The sequence below is a fragment of the Sarcophilus harrisii genome, chromosome 1 (genome assembly GCF_902635505.1).
Source record: "Sarcophilus harrisii chromosome 1, mSarHar1.11, whole genome shotgun sequence".
NCBI classification, from domain to species: domain Eukaryota; kingdom Metazoa; phylum Chordata; class Mammalia; order Dasyuromorphia; family Dasyuridae; genus Sarcophilus; species Sarcophilus harrisii.
Genome location: NC_045426.1, coordinates 123233671 through 123257176, shown reverse-complemented (window position 1 = coordinate 123257176; position 23506 = coordinate 123233671). Strand labels below are relative to the sequence as shown.

Genomic DNA, 23506 nt, shown 5'->3' with positions numbered 1-23506 from the left:
CCATCTCATTCAACAGGGATGATTTACTTAAAACTTAGGTTGGGGTTCACGCCTGTGTCTTCCTAATATAGAAGCATAAGCAGGATCTCGGTGTATATTTTATATTAGCTATGGGATATATTCATTTCCTACATATAAAGAAATGCTGAAAGACTTACCATGCATATTAACAGAATGGCTCAAAGTAGGAAGGAAGAAAGTCAACTTTCTGCCTGTTTATGAGAGGGCCATCATTATACCATGGAGAAATATGTTGTAGTTTTTCTACCCTAGCATCATCTAAGAAAATCCTTGTCTTTAACAAACTGACCACATTTTCTATTCATTTTTATATTCAGAACTAGCTCATGAATTAAAGAGAGGGAACTAAATTTGGTTAAGGAAGTTGTCAGGACTCTGTCTGCTTCTCTTCTCCAACCCCAAAGGGCAGAGTACACAGCTGCCTCCCTGAAAAAGGAAAGAGAGGTTCTTGGCAGTACCTGAAAACAAGAACTAAATACTATGTTATGGAAAGAGTAGGTGATCTCGATTCCATTTCTAGCCCTGCCACCAACTTTTTTTTTGTCATAACTTATCTTATATTCTATAGTTTAAGATCCTATTCAACTCTGACATTCTACATTTTAAGGACTCTTCAAAACCCAATTTTTGGTGATATCCAATATTTTTTCTCCTGTATAACCTCTAAATTAAACAGATAGCATTGATCCTTTTTCAAAGTTGGTCTTAAAATTTCTACTTCATTTCTTATTGTACAATATACTTCTCTATTATCAGTTCTTATTCTTCTACCCTAGAATGACAGAAAAAATCATCTTTACAAAAGCATGACCATCATCCCAACCTCTACCCTCACCCCAGGTGGAAGCAGACACATGTAGCTATTGTAAATATATTGGAATCAATATTCCCTAACTTCTCATGTCCAGATGATAAATGGGTCCCATTATCTCAGCCTGAATTCTCCCCACAGCTTCTACATGTAACTAATAGCAGAGTAGAGGATTCCATTGGCAGTCAAACCCTTCTCTCAGCCTTATCTATATTTACTCTTGAGTTTATGTGGGAGAAGGGGGTTGCTGAGTGAAGGAGCTGTTGTCTTAACTTGAAAATACTATATAAATGTGAGCTCTTGTTATTTCTGTGCACTGTCCTGACATCTAGACAAAGAAGGTCAGTTAAAACACAAATAAAGGACAGGGAGAAAGATCACCAGGATAAGAAGCATTGCCAGTGTCACTTGGGATCCCATATTAAATCCTGGACTCTGAATGAGTTGTGTGACTTTGGGCAAGTCTGTAGTCTTCAATTTCGTTACTTGTGAAATGAGAAGAGTGGGCTAAATGACCTCAAAGTGATTCTCCACTTCTTAGTGTCCAGGATAGGAAGTGATAAGAGAAGAAGAGGGATCCCTCTTGGAATGATTTGGTCATGTTCTTCCCCCCTTTCCCCAAGACTCCCCACCTGCAAAAAATTGGAATTTGACAGAACCAGAACTGGTTTTTAATTTCACTTGTTTATGGCTATGGCCCACATAGTGAATATGAATATGTAAGTCATCTGCCTTTCTCTGCTACTGGCTGCATTGTTGAGTTTCTTAAAGCTTCATCAAAGCCCTTCTTCCTAGCAAAACTTTATTTCTGAACTCCACAAGAAGCTCCCAATGTTCATTTCAGAACTATGACCCTTCTGGGGATTTCAGCAGTTAAAATCTAGTTCAGGACAGACAAAGGAGGAAGAGTTTATTGTGACTGTTTAAAGTGGGTATTTGACTGCTTAACCATTTTGCCTGCTATGCTTCAAACCTCAGGTAATAACCTTTGGAGAAATAAAAGTAGTTTTTCATTGTCTATGAATCTGGGTCTTTTACTTACTAGCTACTTGACCTCATGCAGTCATTTGACCTTTGCTTTAAAAAGAGGAGGTTAAACTAGATGGTATCTAAGGCCCCTTGTAGCTCCAAATTCTTTGATTTTATGATTTGTTAGAAAAATGAACTCTGGCCAGATGAATTACTCTGTTCAAGTAGAGCAATAGGTATATGTGTGATGAGTGGTGCTTATAATCCTTTGTCTTTCCAGATTGAAAAATCTTCATCTTTTCCAGATATGCTTACATGGTAGCCCCTCCATTCAAATTGTCATTTCAATTGCTCTTCTCTGAACTTTCTCCAGTTTCATTAGTGCTTTCTGAGGTTATGGAAGTCAGGATTGTATATAGGGCTTTGACCTGAAACAGAGGAATTGCATGTATCTGAAGAATCAAAAATCACTACTGATGATCAAATGTACTTTTTACTGATCCCAGAGTAATAGAAATACATAATTTCTATCCCTTATTTTGTTAGAATCATAGCATTTGGAACTGGAAAGGACCTGAGAAATCAAGTCAAATCATCCCAATTTATAGATGAGGAAACTAAGAGTCAGATTTTAGAACCTACTTACTCAAGGTCATAGATGAACTTAGTGACAGAATTAGAATACAAATTTTCTTAACCCTATTTCCAGTGTTCCTTCTGCAAGAGTTATGTTATTTTCCTCTTTAATCGCTATTAATTCTCAGAGAGAAAAACTTATTTCACCTTGCCCTTTGTTTAAGAGGATTCACAAGTGATCTTGATGGCTCTGCCACTTATTAATTATGTGAGTTTGGATGTTCGCCCTCTCTGGGACTGTTTTCATATCTCTAAAATGAAGAGTTTGGACTTGATCCCTTCTGGCTTGAAATCTCTGCTCTTTGGAGCATGACTCTGATTCTCTCTGACTCAGTGTATGAAATTCTCAGAATTTTCAATTCACTTTCCTCACAAAACAAAACAAACAAACAAAAACAACGGAGGAAAAAAACCTAGAAGATAACAGTGCAAATGTTGTTCTTAGTTTATGGATGTATAAATTGAGAGCCATTTGGTCTTACAGCTAGTGAACATCAGGGCTAAAGTTCAAACATCAGCCTTTTGCCTTCTGCCCCACTACACTGATTCACAGCTAGAATGAAAAAGAAAGAAAGAAAAACAACAAACATTTCTAGGCCAAGTAGAGTAGAAATGTCAGCTCCTTCCCTAAGGAATGAAATTGGCCATATCTGCCTACTGGACCTTTCTACTTCTGTCATCTATCTCAAACACAGCATTATCTAAAACGGAATTCATTCTGCTGCCAAACAGCAACTTGCTCAGACATCCCCTTTTGTGTTGGTGATTTTACCAGTCTAGTCATGCTGAGCTAAAACCCTTGAAAATTCCTTCCCCCATATCAGTCACCAAGTCCTGTTCTTCTTTTCTTCCTGAGATACTTCACATCTATAGCCCAGCAAGTCACCTCTTGCTTAAACTAATAATATAATTCCTCTATAATCCATCCCTTAAATCAGTCTTTCTAAAATGGCACTTTTGCATTATGCTATTCTTCTCTTTGAAAAATTTTTAATGATTCCTTCTTGGTTTTAGGAACAAATTCAAACTCTTTAGTATGGTATTTGAGGCTCTTCATGATCCAACTCCACTTTTCTTCTACTACTTTTGTCTGCTTGGAACAGGCTGCCCTACTCAACATCCCCAGAAGTCCCTTTACATATTTCCAGGATGTCTTTACTTGCACTATTTCTTACTCCTAGAAGACTTGTCAATTTCACTAAATTCTATTCACTCATACTCTTCCCTGATCCTATTAGACCAGGGAAATCATTTCCTTTTGGTAGTTCCTACAACACTAATTATCTGTATCACTCATAAAATCACAGAATTGGAGATTTGGGAGGGACCTCAGGTGGCCATCTGGCCCAATCCATTTTTGAACAAGAATTGCCTCTTTAACACCCCTAACAAAGGGTCATCCATCCTTAATCTGAAGGCCCCTATTTGAGGGGAAAAGGAGCTACTTCATGAAGTAGCATATTCTATTTTTTGACAACCAATTATTAGAAAGTTTTCTCCCATATTAAACCAAATTTGTCTCTTTGCAATTTTCTTCTCTGTTTCCTAATTTTTCCCTCTGGTGCCAAGTCTAGTCCCAGTTTGGGATTTTATGTAATACTGTCTTGTGATATATTTTATATCATCAGATTAATTCATGTAGTTGTTTACCTTTTATATACACATGTGTGATGGCACATAGAGTGCCAAGGAAGGAAGAGACCTTAAGGATCATAAGAGTTCAAGCCTCTCATATGACCGGAGTGAGGGTGGAAGTTAAATCCCAAAAAAGGTAAGTGACTTGTTCAAGTTCTCCACACACAGTCTGTTAGTGGCAGAACCAGAGCTAGAATCCAGACCTGTTGCCTCTATCCTTGCCCTTTCTTCTATGCCTTGCCATGATAAACTTCTTGAAGGTAGAAATTATCTTCATGATGCTTTGTAATTTACACATAATCTTACTAGCTTAATGTTATCTTGTGACTCAGTAAATATTTCTAGAATTACTGTGTAATTAAATCTGGTTTACTTGATAGCCTTGGGGCATGGGGACCCTCTCACCAATGACAACCATCTCGGTTTATTCTCTTTTTTTTCTCAATAGTATTTTATTTTTCCAAATACATGTAAAAATGGTTTTCAGCATTCATTTTTGTAAAACTTTGTGAGCCAAATTTTCCTTCCCTATTCTCAAGACAGCAAGCAATCTGATATGAGTTAAATATGTGTGATCCTTTAAAACATATTTCCACATTTGTCATGTTGTGCAAGAAAAATCAGACCAAAAGGAACAAAAAATATAAGAAAACAAACAAATAAAAAAGGTGAAAATACTGTGCTTCCATACACATTCAGTTTCCATACTTCACTCTCTGGATCTGATTGACATTTTCCATCCCAATCTATTAGAATTGCTTTGAGTCATTACATTGTTGAGAAGAGCCAAGTCCACCAAAGTAGATCATCACATAATCTTGCTGTTATTGGGTATAATATTCTCCTGGTTTGTTCACTTCACTTAGCATCAGTTCATGTAAATCTTTCCAGACTTTTCTGAAATCAGCCTGCTTATCATTTCTTAGAGAATAACAATATTCTTTTACCTTCATATACTATAACTTATTCAACTATTCCCTATTGACGGGCATCCACTCAATTTCTAGTTCCTTTCTACTGCACAAAAAAGCTGCTACAAATATTATTGCACATATTTTCTCTTTTTTTATTATCTTTTTGGGATACAGACCCAGTAGTAAGACTGCTGAATCAAAAGAAATGCATAGTATTAAAGCCCTTTAGGCATAGTTCCAAAGTGATCTCCAGAATGGTTTAATTATTTGACAATTTCACTAGCAGTGTATTAGTGTTCCAGTTTTATCACATTCCCTCCAACATTTATCATTATCTTTTCCTGTCATCTTATATCTTGGCTTATTCTCAATTATTTCCTTCAAATGATTAAGTACATATTATGATTTTGAATCTTCTCCCCAAACTTTTTACCCTTCTATGAATACTACCATTTGTCACTGTCCTTCCTAAAGTATGGTACCTAGATGTGGTAAGAGGAGAGCAAAAGTAAATGGAGTAGAAACTCATGAATACTAGCTGATTAGCAGCCAAAAGTATAGTCAGAAATGTCACATATATGTTACTATACCATGTACAATGTTGCTGCAACTTATAACAATGTTGAAGGCTTAAGAGAGACATAATAAGCTTAGTACAAACATTGTCTCTTCTTTAAAGGGGAAAATAGCAATATATATCTCTATTGTTTATTCAATTCCAAAAGGACTTAATAAGTGTTGATTAAGGGAAATTCAAAGACAAAAATAAGAAGTATCTGTTCTCAAGGTGCTTATAATTTCCCAGGGAGAAACAATATATTCACAGATAAATACAAAATATATACAAAGTTAAACACCAAATAATTTCAAAAGAGGAACCATTCAACAACGGAGGCATGAATTAGAGAGAGCTTCATGTAGGACTGAGCCCCGGGAGATAGAGACTCTAATAGGCAGAGGTGAGGAGGCAGAACATTCATTACAGGGATTTGGTAAGACCTATTCAAAGAGAAGATGGCATGTATTGTGTGTAGACAATAGCAAGTAAACCAATTTGACTGGATTGTGGGATGCAGAAAAGAGAGAAGAGTGAGAAGTAAATATAATATGGTTCATTTAGAGCTGGGAGTAAAGATAGGACAAATGTGCATAGAGACAGTTTAGGTGAGGCAGTGAAGAGAGTGCTAGATCTGAAGTCAGGGAGATTCATCTTCCTAAGTCCAAATCTATCCCCAGATACTTACTAGGTGTGTGACTCTGGGAAAGTCACCTTTCCCAGTTGTTTGCCTCAATTTCCTCATCTGTAAAATGAGCTGGAGAAGGAAATGGTAAACCCTTCTAGTATCTTTGTCAAGAAAACTTCAAATAGGATTATGAAGAGTAGAACATGATTGAATCAATGAAACAACAAGAAAGAAGGATTTGTAGTTTAGTACAGAAGCAACAGAATTTTGAGAAGAGGAAAGTACTTTAGGACCATTATTTTGGCAGTCATGTGGAGGATGTATTGGAGATGGGAAGAAACACAAAGCAGTGAAACAAATTACAGAGATTTTTTTAAAAGTCCAAATGAGAACCAATGAAGGCCTGCACTACGGTGGTGGCAAAAAGAGAGATTTTTATGGAAAAAGAAGGAAAAAAAACTTGGCAACTCTTTGTGTATGAGAGTGATCATAAGAGCATGAATTTAGAAACTGAAGGAGCTCCAGAGGAACATCTAGTCCAACCCTCTCATTTGCAATTCTTTTCTTCCTATTCTCTAAGCCAAGCTATGACCACTGAGGCATTTAGTCTGGTGGCAGTGATAAGTAGGATTTCCCTGGAGAATATCTACTCTCAGTGTACACACCCAGGAAGTGTTAGTTGGGCACCATAAGTCTTAATTCAACACTACCTTCTAACATACAACTTCTCTTCTTCCAACTTTTTCTCTTCCTTCTTTTGGTGTTCCAAGAGCCTTTGCTTTTTTGCCATTAGCCCCTCTATCTCTCTTATTCTGAGCTAAATTCAGGGCCCAGATCAAGTCTATCATATATTACAGATCTGATGATTGCAAAGTTTTAAGAGAGCAGATATTGATCATGGCCCAAGACATCTCCAATGGGAGACCAGAAACAGTAGACATTTATAGTGTTTTCAGGAAAATCTGAGCACTGAACTGCTCAGGAGACAAAACTGCTATCTGCCATTTCGGAATGGTGAGAGAACAACTAAGATAGCTCTCTCTCTCTCTCTCTCTCTCTCTCTCTCTCTCTCTCTCTCTCCATATATATACACAAAAATATTTGTAATACCTCTCTCAAATAGAGCAGGAGCTTCCCTGGAATTTAGAGGCATTCGGGGCACACTTGCAGCCGAACTCTTAAGTTTTGAGATAATAAGGCTACCTAGTTATGGGTTGTTTATCCGTGCCCAATTCTTCATGACCTCACAGACAGTAGGTTTTCTTGTAAAGATACTGGAGCAGTTTGCCATTTCCTTCTCCAACGGATTAAGGCATCCATTGCTTTATTTACCCTAATCCATTTTAGGGGTTAAATGAACTTACCCAGGGTCATACAGCTAATGTCTGAAGTCACAACTGAAGTCAGATCTTCAGTTGATTCCAGGCCCAGCACTCTATCCACTGAGCCACCTAGCTGTCTCTAGGTATACTATATATATATACTACATATATATACTATATAATATATATATATATATACTACATACTATATATATATACTACATATATATATATACTACATATGTATGTATATATATATGTATGTATGTGTGTGTATATATATGTGTGTGTATGTATGTATGTATATGTGCATATAATATGTCATGTACACACATCTTCACCACACTTTGCCCACAGTCCTTTGGGGTAGTAAATGGTACAAGTATTATCTGCACTTAGCAGATTAAAGGAGAGGTTTCTGATTACTATTAGGTGACCCCTCAAGTTCAGAGAGCTATGATCCAATATGATAGAATTCTGACATGTAATAAAGCTGAAGAGAGAAATGGGGGCCAGGTTGTGACATGGCACATGTCTAAACGACAAATAGAAGAACTTATCCATTCATGCCAGGTACATTCTTTTTTTCAGGAATGAGAAGGGGGATGGGACTGAGGATGAAGACTTCCGACTGGACTGCCACCACAGCCGATACCCAAATCGTAAGTGATCTTGCCTTTGGGATGTCCAGGTGGGTTGAGGATGTTCTATGGGTGCCTGGTGTGAGGGAGATGCTGGTCCCACTGTGCTCCATGGTGCTTCCCTCCAATGAGACACCATCTGTTTAGTTCTGCTGATCACATTTAAAGAAGACTATTGAGGGGGCATCAGGGATTCTAGGCCTGGAATCAGGAGAACCAAAGTTCAAATCCAGCCTCAGACACTTACTAGCTCTCTGATTGCTTCCTTACCACCACCACTACCACACTCCCCCCAAAAAAATATTGATCAGTTGAAGCATGTTCAAAAAAGGAGGATCAGGGTGGTGAGGGGACTGCAAGCCATGTCAAATTAAGACTAGTCGAAGAATTGAGGCTGTTTATCCTGAAAAAGAGACAGCTAAGAGGGGATATGAATACTGACTTCAGGTATTTTACAGGATATGGAAGAAAGATTAGACTGATATTCCCACACCTCAGAGGATAGACATAGAAATGAAGGGAATGGGTACAGAGCAGCAAATTAGGATTTAATGTAAGGAAAAACTTCCTAACAATTAGAATTGTCTTAAAGAGCCCTGGGCTGTTTTATGAGGTAGGGATCTCTTCATCACCAGAGGTATTCAAGTGGAGGTCAGGAGGCCATCTGTGAGCAATGCTCTAGAGGATTCTTGCTCAAATATAGATTGGACTCAATAATGTCTGATGGCCCTTCTAGCTCCCAAAGTCTAGAGTCATTGCCTAGGTCTTTTTACAGCTCTCTCCAGATGTGATCCAACTGATTAGCTGTGGCAAAGCTCTGTTATTACACAGTTGCAGCAGAAATGCCCTTCCCTACCCCCTCCACCTCCAAGCTATGCAGTGAATGTTTCAGAACAAGTCCCAGTAAATAAAATAGGGAACTGAGTCCAACTGTGTGGAACAATAGCAGACCGAGTTTAGCATGGTGTTTTCTTAATGAATGGCTAATGAGTCAGGCCAAGGGCTATACTCCCCCATGGATAGAATTAACTACCTTCTAACCTGATTTCTTAGCTGAGATGTCATTGAGCCTTCTTTGGCAGAGATTCAAGAGGGAAAATATACACACACATTTATACTCATGTGTATTGTGTTTATATGCCCTTGGATATATGTAATATATATAATATAATGCAGTGCCATAATTCACATATATACAGACAGATCTTGTTTTATGTAAATTTGCATTATGCAAATTCAGCTTTATGGAAAGAAATCAACATTCCAAAAATACATCTATGTTAGCTTTACTGTACAGTACTGTACCCTGCTTCTGTCTCTCAGCTAGACAGGCTTCCTACCCCACCCCTCCAGTCAAAAAACAAAAATAAAAAAACCTACAAATGAAAGCAGAACTGAGCCAGCACTGCTGCTGCTAGATTGGGGACTTGCTTTGAGACTTCTGAGAGAGGAGATCTTTGCCCTGTTTTGCCCATCTGCCTTATCTGTCTTGCATGTCTGTTGTCTGTCTTTTCGCTGTTAGTGTACCAAATTTGTCCCCAGCTCCCAAGTATTACCCATCCTCTCTTGTTTGTTTCTGCATCCTTTCTGCCCTATATCTTTCCCTCATGCACACAGGTGCCCACTTCTGTGGGCAAATTTGCATTATCAATTTATGTAGAGGTCTGACAAATGGTCCTCTTATGTAAAAGAGAACTATTTGTATACATATATGTATATCTATATATGTATGTGTGATATATATGTATATATGTTATGTTTGTGCATGTGTATATATTATATAGAATACACATATATATCACTAAATACTGGAGCCCAAGAGTATATTCATATGTATGTGTCTATATGTAATTGAATTCATGAGGTAGCTCATACTTCATCCATGGTGTTTGATTCTTGTTATGAAAATAGTTTGACAAGGCCTTTTAGGGGGCTGTTTCCTCAGGATCTTTGGATTAAGTGCTGGTCAAGGCTCAGGAAGTGTAGACTTCATTCCTGGCAAAGGCTCCAGAAGACCTAAAACTAGATGTCACTATTTGAATATCTTGTTCTCTATCAAACAATATACACTGTTAGAACTTAGGGTCTTAGAGCATAAAGAGCAGAATGTTAGAACTACAAGAAACTTTAGAACATAGAACATCATCAAGTTATTTCCTATTAGGATTTCTGTCCAAATACAGGTTGACATTCAGGTGCAGAAGAAACATTAGAACATAGAATGTTAAGATATCAAATCTAATATGTTGGATATTTAGAGATAGAAGGGACATTGAATTATTAGGGCTAAAATCTAATCCACTCTGAGTCCCAGAGACCGGAAATAATATATTAGTATCAGATTAAATGCAGTTAAAGGCAAAGCTCAGGCTGATACACATTTCCTATACATTTCATTCTTTCTCTCTTCTTCCACCCCCTCTAATCTCATTATTAGCTTTTTCTGACTACTAAAATATGCCTTGCTATGTCAGGCACAGGTTCCATGATTGCTTTACTTCTTTAGTTTCTCAATTTCCTTCAACTTCCAGGTTCAAAACCTTGAAATCAAGATTGCGGGATCATCTTTAATTCTTCCTTCTCCCACATCCCTAGAATTCAACCAGGTGCCAAGTACTATCAATTTTACTTGCACAGTTTCTCTTCTGTCTATCCCCTTCTCTTCATTCACATTGACAACTAGTGAATTCTAGTAGAAATACTCATTAGCTCCTAGATGCCCTATTCCAACAGCTTCTATTCTTTCTAAACACTCTTTCACACAATTACCCAAAGTCTCCCCACATCATTCCCCTGCTTAAAAACCTTTGGTGGCTTCTAGGATAATATATAAATTTCATCAGCTGGTACTAAATCCTCTCTACAATCTGGCCACCATCTACTTTTCCAGCCTTATTTCTCTTGGTCTTCATCACACATTCTGTGTTCTAATCAGTTGTAGTTCTCTAAACCCAATATGCTCTTTCCCCACCTCTGTGCTACTACTTTCTTATCTCCATCTTATCAAAGCCCTCCTCTTTCCTTCAAAACTCAATTCAGCCGCCACTTTATTTAGAATGCTCCCAAATAAAAGAGGAAAAGTGATTTTTCTCTCCTTGCTTTTTCTTAGAACACTTTGAGTTTTTCTCATGTCCACATTGCCCTTTACTTTATAACAAATCTTCTTAAACTGTGGGTTATGATCCCATATGGGATCGTATAACTGAATGTGGGGCTGCAAAATTATGATTCATCATCAATTAATGTTTGGTTTCTACACCAATTTTATATACCTGTATATCTGGGATCACATAAAAATTTCTTGAGTAAAAAAGGCCTAGGAGTGGGAAAAGTTTAAGGAGCCCTGCCTTATATTATACTTAACTGCAGGTATATTATTACCATTCTCTTCCCTAATTGGGAGGTTATACTGTGAGTTTCTTAAGGATAGAGATTGCATCATTTTTCATTTTAGCATTCCAGCATTAAGTGCAGATCTTTGTATGTGGTCATTGCTTAAAAGAAGTTTATTGATTAGAACTGAATGACCTAGAGCTCAAATGAGGTTGAATCAGAATATCTCTAAGACCTTATCCAGCTCTAGGATTCTTGAAAAATTTCAACAGCCATCAAGAAAGTACCTAACAGATTGTGGGTGCCATAGAAGTAAAAGATGTGTACTTCTTAAAGCTGTTCTTCTCATACATGTAGGAAATAACTAAGGAATAACCCCAAGGCCTAACATGAACAATGTATAGTGGCAACAGCGCTGGATTGGCATTCTGATGACTCAGATTCAGGTCACAGAATTTCAGAGTTGGATGGAACTTCAGAGACCACTTATCGTTCATTTGTACTCAAACAAAAATCCCCTTTACAACATTTCTAACAAACGATTGTATGGCCTTTGCTCAAAAGCCTGAAGTGAGGGGACCCCCATGCCTCCTCAAGCAATATACCCCACGTTTGCATAGTTCTATTTGTTAGGAAGATTTTCTACAAATCAATTCTAAATCCACTTCTCTATAACTTCCATTCATCACTCATGGTTCTGCCCACTGGGACTAAAGAGAACAAGTCCAATTTTTGTTCACAGGAAGGCCCTTTAAACACTTGCTGGCAACTATTCTGCCCCCTGTAAGTCTTTTCTTCTTCAGTCTGCACATTCCTAGATCCTTTGGTCCTATGATTCTGAAGCTGTACAAACTTTTCAAAAGTGCTGAAGAAAGAATTGGAAAGGTCATGAAAGAGCCCCCCCCTTCCTAGAGAAATAAGCCTGGAGTTGGCCCTAAAATGTGGGAAACTCTCCAAAATTTCCTGTCATTATTGTATAAGGACTGGTAAAATAGTTTCTCTTTGACTAAAATAAGATAGCTTTGAGTTATAACAAAGAAAAAGAGATCTGAGTCTCTTGGAAATAATTACAAATTAAATTTTTTTTAAAAAATCAGTTTTATATTTTATTTTTGGCCTTTACTTAAGAGAACATTCTAATTTGAACTGATTTCCTGTGTGATATTTGGGGAATTTCTGTATCTCCAGCTTCTTCTTTTGGAAAAAGTGGGAGTTGAATGTATGGGTCTTCAAGATTTCTTCCAGATCTGACTCTCTGTTCCATGCACTAAAATCCCTTCCAGCTCTGATATCTGCAGTCTATCAGTAGCTATGTTTATGTGGTTGACATGAATAAAATGCAACATGTGGACCTCACAAATGTCATGGATGCTAATTTATTATTGCAGTTTATCACTTTCTTTTCAATTTAATTCAACATGTATTCATTGAATGCCTCTTATGTGCTACATACGATTTTAGGTGCTGGAGCTACAAATATAAAAGCGAGCTATTCCTTGGCACTAGCAACGTACATTCCTGTCTCTATCTCCCAGCCCAGGCAAACTCACAAGGACAGGACTGCCATTTTTTAAAATCTGAAATCAGCCAATTTGCTCCTAATACCTTGTAATGGCACCCACCTTTAACCCCCACCTACATATTGATGCAATCACATACTGTCAGCTAAAGTCAGGTAGCCTCCAGAAAGGCACAACTTAACTGCAAGTTTATTTTCCCAAGAAAATGTTTTCAACATGTCTGGGTTGGCTTTATTATAGTTTTATATCAAGAAGTCACTCAGATTTTCCAAGTATTCTTAATCAATAAACTAACCTCCCTCTTCCATCATTGGGATTGAAAGGTAGAATAGAAGCTCATCCATCAATCTGAGGATCTTCCAAAGTGCTGAGCCCTTGTTTGGAACATGTCTACAAAACTTGTAAACCCATTCCACTGAACCCAAACCTTTCCAGAGACTGTTAAGAGGACATCACTAGAAGTCTTTATTGTCTTATTATTCTGCCCCAAACCTGTCATCCTTACTGTGATTTCCCTTTCTCAATAGTGCAACTTAAGAATGCCTGAGACTTATCATCAATATTTATTCCATTCCACTGAAGATGAGTGGTTGAGACTCAATGATGAAGAAAGAATTGATTGCCTAGGGCTATTATGAATAATTGGGATGACTGTTGGGTTCTAAGCTTCTTTGTACTGGATCTATTTTTAAAAGGTCATTTACATAAAACCTGATAGTTGAACACATATAGAGAATGAAAGAGGTAAGAATGAAGTTAGATGTTTAGAAAGAAGGAGAGAAGCCTGGTATACACACAAATTTATCTCTCTTATCCATTTAGAAGAGAGGGAATCTCTTGGATTATGGAAAATTTGGTATTCCAATTTTAGAAGTGTGTGTCTGAGAATTCTAGAATGCAGCCTTCTGGGAAGAGAAGGGAATTCTTGGACACTGCTAACCTTATGAGGAGAAGACGACTGTAGACATGACCTCTGAAGTTGGGAAGCAACAAGAGACTAAGTTATAAAATTAGGGAGCAAAAACCCTGAACTTCTGCTATTATCATGAGTTTTTCCAATAATGAAGGTCTAATGAGAAGGGGGCTGTCTCTCCAACAATTTTGAATAGTCTCTTTCTCAAGGAATCCAAATCCCTGAGGGTAGTACCAGAAAGGTTGATACCTATATGGGTTTCTGCAAAGAAAATGAAACTGACAAAAATGTCAAGGGGAGATGCCGCTCTATCAAACCTAAATTCATCTTCCTTCTAATGGGAATTTAAGCACGGAACGGAGTGGTATTGGATAACTTATAGGATTCAGGAGAGGGTGAAATTCATTAAAAGGGAATTCTAATAACTGTTTTGGGACTATTATAAGTCTTTCATGCATTTCCCACATTTTCTGTGGGATGAAATAAAGAGTAACTTTTACCAACATGCATTATAACCTGAAATGTTTATATTAGAACTCAGGACCTTTTTGCCTACATCTCTTTAGTTTTAAATATGAGCTATATTCAGAGAGAAGCAATCTTGGTTGAGACAAAATGAGCCAAAGAGTTATTACCTTTTGCAACTGTCCCTAACATAAGCCAATATCCTGATTCCTGAGCCAAAGGGTCATATAGGTTATAAATCAGGGTATCTTTCTTTTAATTTGAGGGGTAGCATGTATGTCATGTTGAATTATTTCAGTTGTGAAGTTATCATAATTGGATATTATTCTATTATATTCTGCTATAATGTCTTATTAATCTATTTATATTTCTGTTTGCCTTTGAGGGGAAGGACAAGCATGGTTAGATAAGGAATTATATAATATAATAAATGAAGTACCAGAAAATCAAGAGGCTAACTGATTTAGAATTTACCTGGGACTGAAAAAATATTTATTAATGACCAGAATCCATAGAGCCAAGATTGAGTGAATACCCAATTTTGCTTAGCTATCCTCTGAAAAGAAGATGCCTTTCTTCTCTTCTCTCTCTATCCTTGCAGTGACCTCATCATCTTCCATAGGTTTAATTTTCATCTCTCTAGAGATGACTCCCAAATCTATTTATCTTATCTTTTCTCTAAGCTTTAGTTCTACCTCATCATTGCTTTTATTGGATATTTTAATTGGATGTTTCAGAGATATCTGACCTCAACATGTCCAAAACAGAACTTCTTTCCCCCCAAAAATCTCCATTTTTGTAACTTCCCTATTTATATTGAAGACTATGCTATTCTTCTAGTCTTTCAAATTCATTCACAACCAGGATGTTATCTTTGATTCTTCATTATTTTTCATTCTACATATCCAATGACTTGCCAAATTTTGCCATTTCTACCTCCTTAACTTATTCCCAACCCATTATTACTCCTCAAATAGCTACTACCTTAGTTCAGATGCTATGTGAATGCTTTTTCCCCTTCTCCCTTCTCTAGATATTTCAGTGGCTTCCAAATTGCTGCCAAAATGATTTTTCTTAAATACAGATCTAACAATTGTCATTTTAACAATTTCAGTGTTACTGACTCAATAAACTCCAATGGTACCTCGATGCCTCTAAGATAAAATATATATTCATCTTTTGGTGATTTAAAGCCTTTGAGAATTTGTCTCCAGTCGATTTTCTCTAGGTCTTTTTTTTCTCTTTAATGCCTATTAATCTATTTCCTTCACATTTATAGGAGACAAATTGGCCTCTCTTGTTTCACACACAGCTCTTCATCTCCCATCTCCTTATTTTGTATGGTTGTCCCTCATGTCTCCTCCTTCACCTCTATTTCACTGAATCCCTCTCATTTTCCAAGCCAGTGGACAAACATTATCTTAAGCATGAAGCCTTTTCTGATCTTTCAAATTACTAATTTCTTCCTTCCAAACTACTTTGTATTTTGCCTACCATATATTTATTTTGTATTCATTCCATGTGTATTCTGTCTACACATATGTACATATGTATGTTTATGTGTTTGTTGTCTTCAATTTTGAATATAAAATATTTGAGAGTAGGTATTGCTTCTTTGTTTTTTGGGGTTTTTTTGTACTTCCCTACTTTCCACCTAGCACAATGTTTAGCACTATAGAAGTCACTTAAATAAGTCCTTTTGGTTGATTGATGCTTTTCCTAACTTTTCTTTCTCAAGCTCTTTCTTGGGTCCTCTTTTATTCCACTGAATTCTTTCATTTAGTGACTTTATCAATTCCCTTGGGTTAAACTATAATCTCTGTGCAGAGACTCCCAAATCTATATATCCACTTCAGTATCTCTCCTGAGCTTTAGTTATATATCTCAACTGCTTATGGAATATGTCAAAGTGGATTTCTCATAGTATTCTCAATCATGTGTGAAATGGGACTCAATACAGAAACAGACCTATATTTTGTGAGTACTTAGTGTTTTTCCTGGCAAGTTCCTTGAGGGTGGGAACTATTTAATTTTTTGTCTTTGTATCTCCAGCTGCTAGTATATTACCTTACATGTATAGTAGGCACTTAACAAATGTCTACTGGCTGAATTCCTTTATGTTTTAAATATCAGGCTTTTCTCTATTTCAGTGCAAAAATTTTTTTCTTTGTGTTAATTTCCCTTTTTATTCTAGCTGCATTGATTTTGTTCATGCAAAAAAATTTTAATTTTATGTAGTTGAAATTATCTATTTATTTTTTATGATTTCCTCTAACCCATAGTTGACTAAGAAGTTTGCTAGCTGTAATTATGAAACATATCTTTTTATCCTTCTGTATTTTTTTAATGATATGCCTTTTATATTGAACTTGGTTATCTATTTGGTGCAAAATGCTGGTCTAAACCTATTTTCTTATGCTTTCCAGTTTTCCTAGAAATTCATGTCAAATATATCATCCTTTCTCAATTAGAGCTTTTAAGTTGCTACCAAGTAGCATACAAACTGGTTACATTTTACTTCTGATCTAGAAAATGCCAGAGCAGGCATGACAGGCAGTCCTGGTAGTTGGGTTTTGCTATCAGCTGCAACTAGAATTTGAAAATGATTGCAGCTGTCAAGTTAAATGCAAGAGACGAGACTTTGATTTTTCCAGGTGTAACAGGGTGAACCTAAGTGAGAGGATGTCAGTTCATCATTTATGAGCAGAGTTTCTTGGATCCAGTGCAGACTGTTCTCTGTATCTTTCTCCCTGAAAATAGTTTATGTGATTTCAAGGAAGGCTTTTTCAAAGGGTCCAGACCAGCTTGCTGTTTTTATTAGATCAAAATCAAATTCAATATACTGTAGCTGAGTTGTCTACTTTATTAAAATGAAAACAGACTGCATTTCTGTATCAGATAACTCTTTTGAAGGATAGGTAACTTCACCCTTCACAAAAACACCAGAATTTCCAATGCAGAGGGACAGGACAGTTGAATTAAGACAATATCTCAGGCGTTTCCCCTGGAAGTAAAATAGCAATTGACAGTGCAGTGGGTTAAGTGAATTCAGCCTGATCATAGGTACTGAAATATGGAAATTTCAGGGATGGAGGGATATACACAGCATACTCAGAGAACAAATTACCTGAAAAAGAAAAAAGATTAAATCTTGCCTAACCAGCCTTTCAAACCTCCGGGTATGTGAAGCCTTATTTCAGTCTTAAAAGAAGGGAAAAGAAAGGAGGTAGAAAGAAGTATTTATTAAGTGCACATATTCTGATGGTAGAACATGCATACAGAAAGTCTCAACTGCAAGCCAGGTAGAAAGGCCAATGGTTCTTAGGGTGCAGTAACAAGTCAAATAATAATGTTTACATTTTCTCTGATGAAAACTCATTTTGATGTTGAGCCTTTGCTGCCCAAATTTTTCTCTTCACAAGGATTGCCCCATAGTACATGGCTGTATTGGTCAGACCGTGAGCATGGCCAGTGGTCTGGGTATCTCTGCTATTCCTGGGGCTCTTGGTTGGTCTACACCTAGGTCTGAAGAGAGGTGGTAGTTTAGATAGTGGCATTCTTCTTTGATGAGAATACCACAAAGTGTTGAGGGTAGAAGTGAGGAATAGAAGTTAGTGATGATTTTTCCAGGACATTGATGGTGTGGAAGAGTTGAAAAAGCACTGAATTTAGAATAGGAAATCTTGGATTTTCCAGGTTTCATTCTCATCTGTAAAATGAGACATCTATGAACCTAATTCTGAAATAATTGGATAGGGTTCTTTTAAAAACCAAAGAACCCTAATTGGAGAGCAGAGGCAAATTAGTAGATCTAGAGCTCTCTTATGCCTGGTCCTGGACATCAGTTCCCTGGCCAATGTCTGAATAAGTCATCAGAGTTTTCAGTACAATTTGTTTTAGACTATGGTTATTATATTGTCATCTCCTATAGGCAAATTGTTTCTTCTTTATTTCTCCATATTTTAAATAGAACTCAAGAGCTGCAAGGGGTCTTAGAACAAAGAATTCTGGCCGAAGTCTAAGAACACAGAATGTTAGAAGAAACTTCAGGATAAAGAATGTCAGAAGTAAAAAGGCCTTAGAAGTACTTGAAGACTCCCCAGGTTACTACTGACCTTAGAATGTTTGGGCTGAAAGAGACCTTAGAAATCATTGAATCCTGGTGCTCTCATTTTGCAGATAGGACCAGAGAGGAAGTTATTTGCCCACAGTGGCGCATTGAGTTGTTTCTTCTGATACTTTATTAACAGCATGACTTACAGGCTAGCTGCTTCACCTTTCTGAAATTCAATGTCCTCTTCTGTAAAATGTACCAATAATGCCTCCATTTTCTACTATCCTAGGGCTATTGTAAGGAAAGTACTTTATAAACTTCAAAAATGTTGTTGAAATGTGAGTTATTACTACTGTTTTCAATAAGCTCAGATTGTAGTCTCTCTCTCTCTCTCTCTCTCTCTCTCTCTCACACACACACACACACACACAGGTAATACAAATGGGGACTGTACAATTATTTTGTTGAATTGTTTCAGTCATGTTTGATTCTTCATGACTTCATTTGGTGTTTTCTTGGCAAAGATCCTGGTAGTTTGCCATTTCATTCTCTAAATCATTTTATAGATGCAAAAACTGAAGCAAAAGAAAATTAGATGATTTTTTAACATCTAGTAAATGTCTGAGGCCAGATTTGAACTCAAGAGTATGATTCTTCCTGAAAGAATCCACTGAGCCACCTAGCTGCCCCAGCATAATTATGGCTAATGGTGAAATATAGAATCTTGCCAGAAGAAAGAATCCTACCAGAACACTTTCTGTAGAGGTTCCTACATCCCTAACCTTTGGAATTCCTTCTTTGCACATATTCACCCTCTTTTCCCACATCCCTTGTGAAGCAGATCCACACTCTCTATTCCCTTTAAAATCAGTAAAACTCCACAGCTGTTTTAGCTCCCCAGTGGTGCAGAGGTAGAGTTAAGATTGGCCCTATGGAGTTGACTATCTCCAAGTGAGTCTGTACTTGGGTTTCTCTGTAGGAAAATTTGCAGAGAAATCTAAACACTATCTTGCCTCAAAGCATTGTGAGGTATCTAGTGACAGTCAGTGCTCATCTACTATGTGTTGTACTTAAGACTTATGTGTGGTGCTGTCTAGTTAATTAATATCACTTCTTCTTGGCTTTTGATCAACATTTCCACTTTTAAAGGTCTTTAACCTTTGGTATTATTCTTGCTAACTATTCTACTCAAAATCATCCTGATTTTATGAATAAGGATGTTAAGATCTATAATATCTTTCAAGGCCTTGAGACAAGCTCTATATCCTCCATAAAGTTTTTAGAATTTTCCTCCATTCTCATCATCCTATCAATCATGACCACCTTCCAGAAAATCACACAATACTTTATCTGGCAACTTTCTAACATATCTACCATGTATGATTGTGGGGTTTAGTTATTCTACTATCAGATTATAAATTTCTTGAGGACAAGGACTGTCTGATCTAAATTTTGTGTCCTTCTAACATCTAATATATACAGTGTAAAGCGAATGATGCTTCCAGAATGTTTGAATAACTGTCTGAATGAAAATAGCCTCCCCCCACTCAGATATGTACTCAGTATGTGTCAAGGTCACACATCTTGACACATGTGGATAGGCTGCCTAATTGTTTCAACCCATGTATGCCTCAGCTCCCTGCCATCATGCTTAATCAACCTGTATTGATCACCTTCTATATTTAGGATCCTGTTCTGGGCAATAGAGCAAAGAAGTATCCTGAGAGGGTTCCTGCTTGCAAGGATTCATTGAGATCATATCTGTAAAGTGCTTAATGCAGTGCCTGGCCCCTTGGAGACACTATATAAATGCTTATTATTTTCCCCATTCCCCTAGCTTGATTAAAAAAAACCAAGACACTTGCTGGGATCACTTAGCACTGGTATAGCTTTGAAGGACTCAGGTTACCCGGTCCCACAATGGGACATCAGAGGGCAGAAGAGATAAATAATACAAGCATATGTATGCTAGGTGCCATCTAAGTGCCACGCCACTTCACTTCCATGATTCTTAGTTTCCTCATCTATAAAGTGAACATAATAATATTTTCCCTTCCTAATTGTCGTGAGGAAAGTATTTTGCAAACTTTCAACTGCTGGATGAATAAGAACTGTCATAATTTTGATTATTACAGTCAATGCTATAGAATTTGAGGGAAGGAAGGGTGATTGAGTCCTGGAGCTGGAGGCTTACCAAAGTCTTGCTAAGTTTCCTCTTCTGTAGAATGGGGATAATAATCCTTGCCCTGCTTCCTTGATAAGGTTTGTTTGGTGGGGCCAGGATGTGTGTATGCTATCAAAACATATGATGGATAAGAAAGTATATAGTAGACAATAAAATGTAGTTCTGATGTATATAATTACTCTTCCTGCTACTCGACTCTGCATATTGGGAAGGAGATGGGAAATCAAGAGCTAATTTGATTTGTTTCTGTCTTTCATTAGGACTGCAGAACACCCACCTCTAGATGACCCAAAATCTTTAAGAAAATTTGGCTCCATGGCCCCAGCAACCACCCCAGTCTTTTCCAACAGACAGAAACCCCTGTACACCATCCCTCCAGAACTCAGCTGAAAGAGCTCTGCAGAGCAGAGCTAAGTGCCGTGAGAAGACTTCTTTCCTTTTGTCCTCCCCCTCCACTACAAGATGGCAGAAGCCCAGGCACAGCAGCATCTGGCCACTCCAGCTCAGCCCATCCAGGATCCCGTGGAAGATCCAGTCCCATCTCCTTGAGTTTTTAACTTGTGCCCGGCCCAGCCAATCACAGGATGAGCCCAGGGTCCAGCCCAGACAACCCGAGGCCTTACCTGGCAACCAGCCCAACCACCCAGAGGCCCTGTTTTGGATATAGAGTAGCCCATACCGGCTTTTTTTTCCCGAGGTCCCGTGGTTCAATGGGGAAACAACCTGGCCCACCTCGCAATGAAGTCCGGAGAGACACTGGATTCAGTGACCTCAAGCATCATTTGGATCCATGACCCGGCCTCCAGCTCAGTTTTCTCAAGTTGGATCTCAGCCCCTGAGACCGTCACTCAGGGTGGGCTAATGGAGACGACTGAATATGGAGCCCAGATACATGGGATCAAATGCCAGTTTGGGCAAGTCCTTTCTTCTCTGAATCTTGGTTTCCTCATCTGCAAAATGAGGAGTTTAGATGAGATCATGTCTAAGGTCCCTTCTGGTCCTAAAGCCTTTTCTCCATTAGAGCCACACCCCAACGCAGAATTCTAGTCACCCGGTGATTTCGTGATGCAAAAGCACAAGGCCCAAAGAGACAAGTCTTTCCAGGGGCTGTTCCCAGAGAAATGGCCCCTTCTTAAGCACAGCTGGCTGACACCGAGTCAGAGGAGGTGGGGAAGAGGCTGCTGGGTGCAAGAGGTAGGTGGGAAAGAGAAAGCCCTGACCTAATTTATGCCATAATTGATTGGGAATGATCATACTCAGGCTCCTAGAACAGGAGGACTCAACTCATCTCCCCCGAGGGAGCCTCCCTGTAGAATGTTTCTGCCCCTCTAACAGTCATTACTGAATAATTTAATCCAAGTTGCTAAAGGGAGATGGGCCTTGGATTTGAGCCCACTGGAATTATTAAAGTCTTTTATTCACGGATAATTTATCCCGACCTGAAGCAAAGCAGTCCAGGGGAGAAAAATGGACTGGGGAGCCGTGAAGAGACTGGGAATTAGCAAAGATTTAATTTCTCATTGTTAGTAGCTTTACTGGCAACTAGTTATAGAACCACGGACTCTCAGAGGCCATCCCATATACCTGGACAGGAATCCCTCTAGTATATTCCCAAGAAGTGGCCATCTTGCCTCCACTTAGAGGTTTCCAATGAATGAGACACTGGTCATTTTTCCTGGCTGCCCCCATGACTGGAAGACTCTTCCTCAACCTCTTTGTCACTGCTTTCTTGCTTCTCTGGTTTGTTTAAGTTCCTACTAAAATGCCATCTTTTACAGGAAGCGTTTCCCATCCCCTCTTAATTCTATTGTCTTCTCTCTTTTAGTTATTTCCTATTGATCCTATACATAGCTTGTCTGCTTGCCTCCCCCATTAGATTGTTAACTCCCAAGGGCAGAGACTGTTTTTTGCCTCTTTTTTGTATCCCAGCCCTTTAGCAGAGTACCTGTCATGCAAAAGACACCCAATAAATGTTTGCTGACTGGCTATATCCCTCAGACAGAACTAGACACAAGAGTAGTAGTTAGTTTCAGCACAAAGTTGAGGAGTTTCCTAACTACTAGAGCTCTCCAATATCTTGGCTCTATAGCCTATAGAGCAGGAGTTCTCAAACTTTTTAAATAGGGGGCCAGTTCACTGTCCCTCAGACTGTTGGAGGGCCCGACTATAGTAAAAACAAAAACTTTGTTTTGTGGGCCTTTAAATAAAGAAACTTCCTAGCCCTGGGTGAGGGGAATAAATGTCCTCAGCTGCTGCATCTGGCCCACAACCGTAGTTTGAGGACCCCTGCTAGGGTTTTAAAACCAAAAAGTACCTTAGAACTAAGCCAGTCTGGGTCCCTCCTTTTACAGGTAGAGAAATAGGTGGAGAAAAAAGAATGGGTTTGCCTAAAGTTACACAGGTGGTAGCGAGTGGAACTAAGAGTAGAACCCATGTCCTCAGACCCTAAATTCATTGTTCTTGACACCAAGCTCTTTATCACAGGAAGGATCTAACTGAGGATGGATGATTAACCACCTCTTTGAGATGTAACAGGAACTCCTGCATTATATGGGTGACTGGATTAGAAAAAGGAAGGAGGGAAAAAAGGAGAGATGAAAGAAGAAAGGAAGAAAGGAAAGGGAGGGGAGGAGAAAGGAAGGAAAGAAGGAGGGAAGGGGAAAGGGAGGAAGGATGAATGGAGGAAAGAAGGAAGGAAGGAAATATGAAAGAGACAGAGAAGGAAAGATGGAAGGGAAAAGGAAGGAAGGAAAGAACAAAGGAGAGGGAAATAAGGAGGGAAGAAAGGAGAGAAGAAAAAGATTAAATGATTTCTAAGGTTCTTTCCAACTCTAGGATTCCATGATTATAGAGTAAGACATTTTCTGCTGCTGAGACTAAGACCTTATTCCTTATTCCATTAG

The 23506-nt window shown here is 38.2% G+C and overlaps 1 protein-coding gene across 2 annotated transcripts in view; it reads left to right on the top strand.

The window, feature by feature from the left end:
- The window catches only part of GSG1L (GSG1 like), a 361289-nt gene that overhangs the window by 331416 nt on the left and 6367 nt on the right, over positions 1-23506 (top strand). Inside the window, exons 6-8 of one of the 2 annotated variants that reach the window (XM_031962802.1) lie at positions 4119-4208; positions 8084-8154; positions 20864-21797. In XM_031962802.1, coding sequence (XP_031818662.1) covers positions 4119-4208; positions 8084-8154; positions 20864-20886 — 184 coding nt within the window. In that variant the 3' untranslated portion in view covers positions 20887-21797. The remainder of the gene's footprint in view (positions 1-4118; positions 4209-8083; positions 8155-20863; positions 21798-23506) is intronic. The other variant, XM_031962806.1, reaches the window with a different exon arrangement.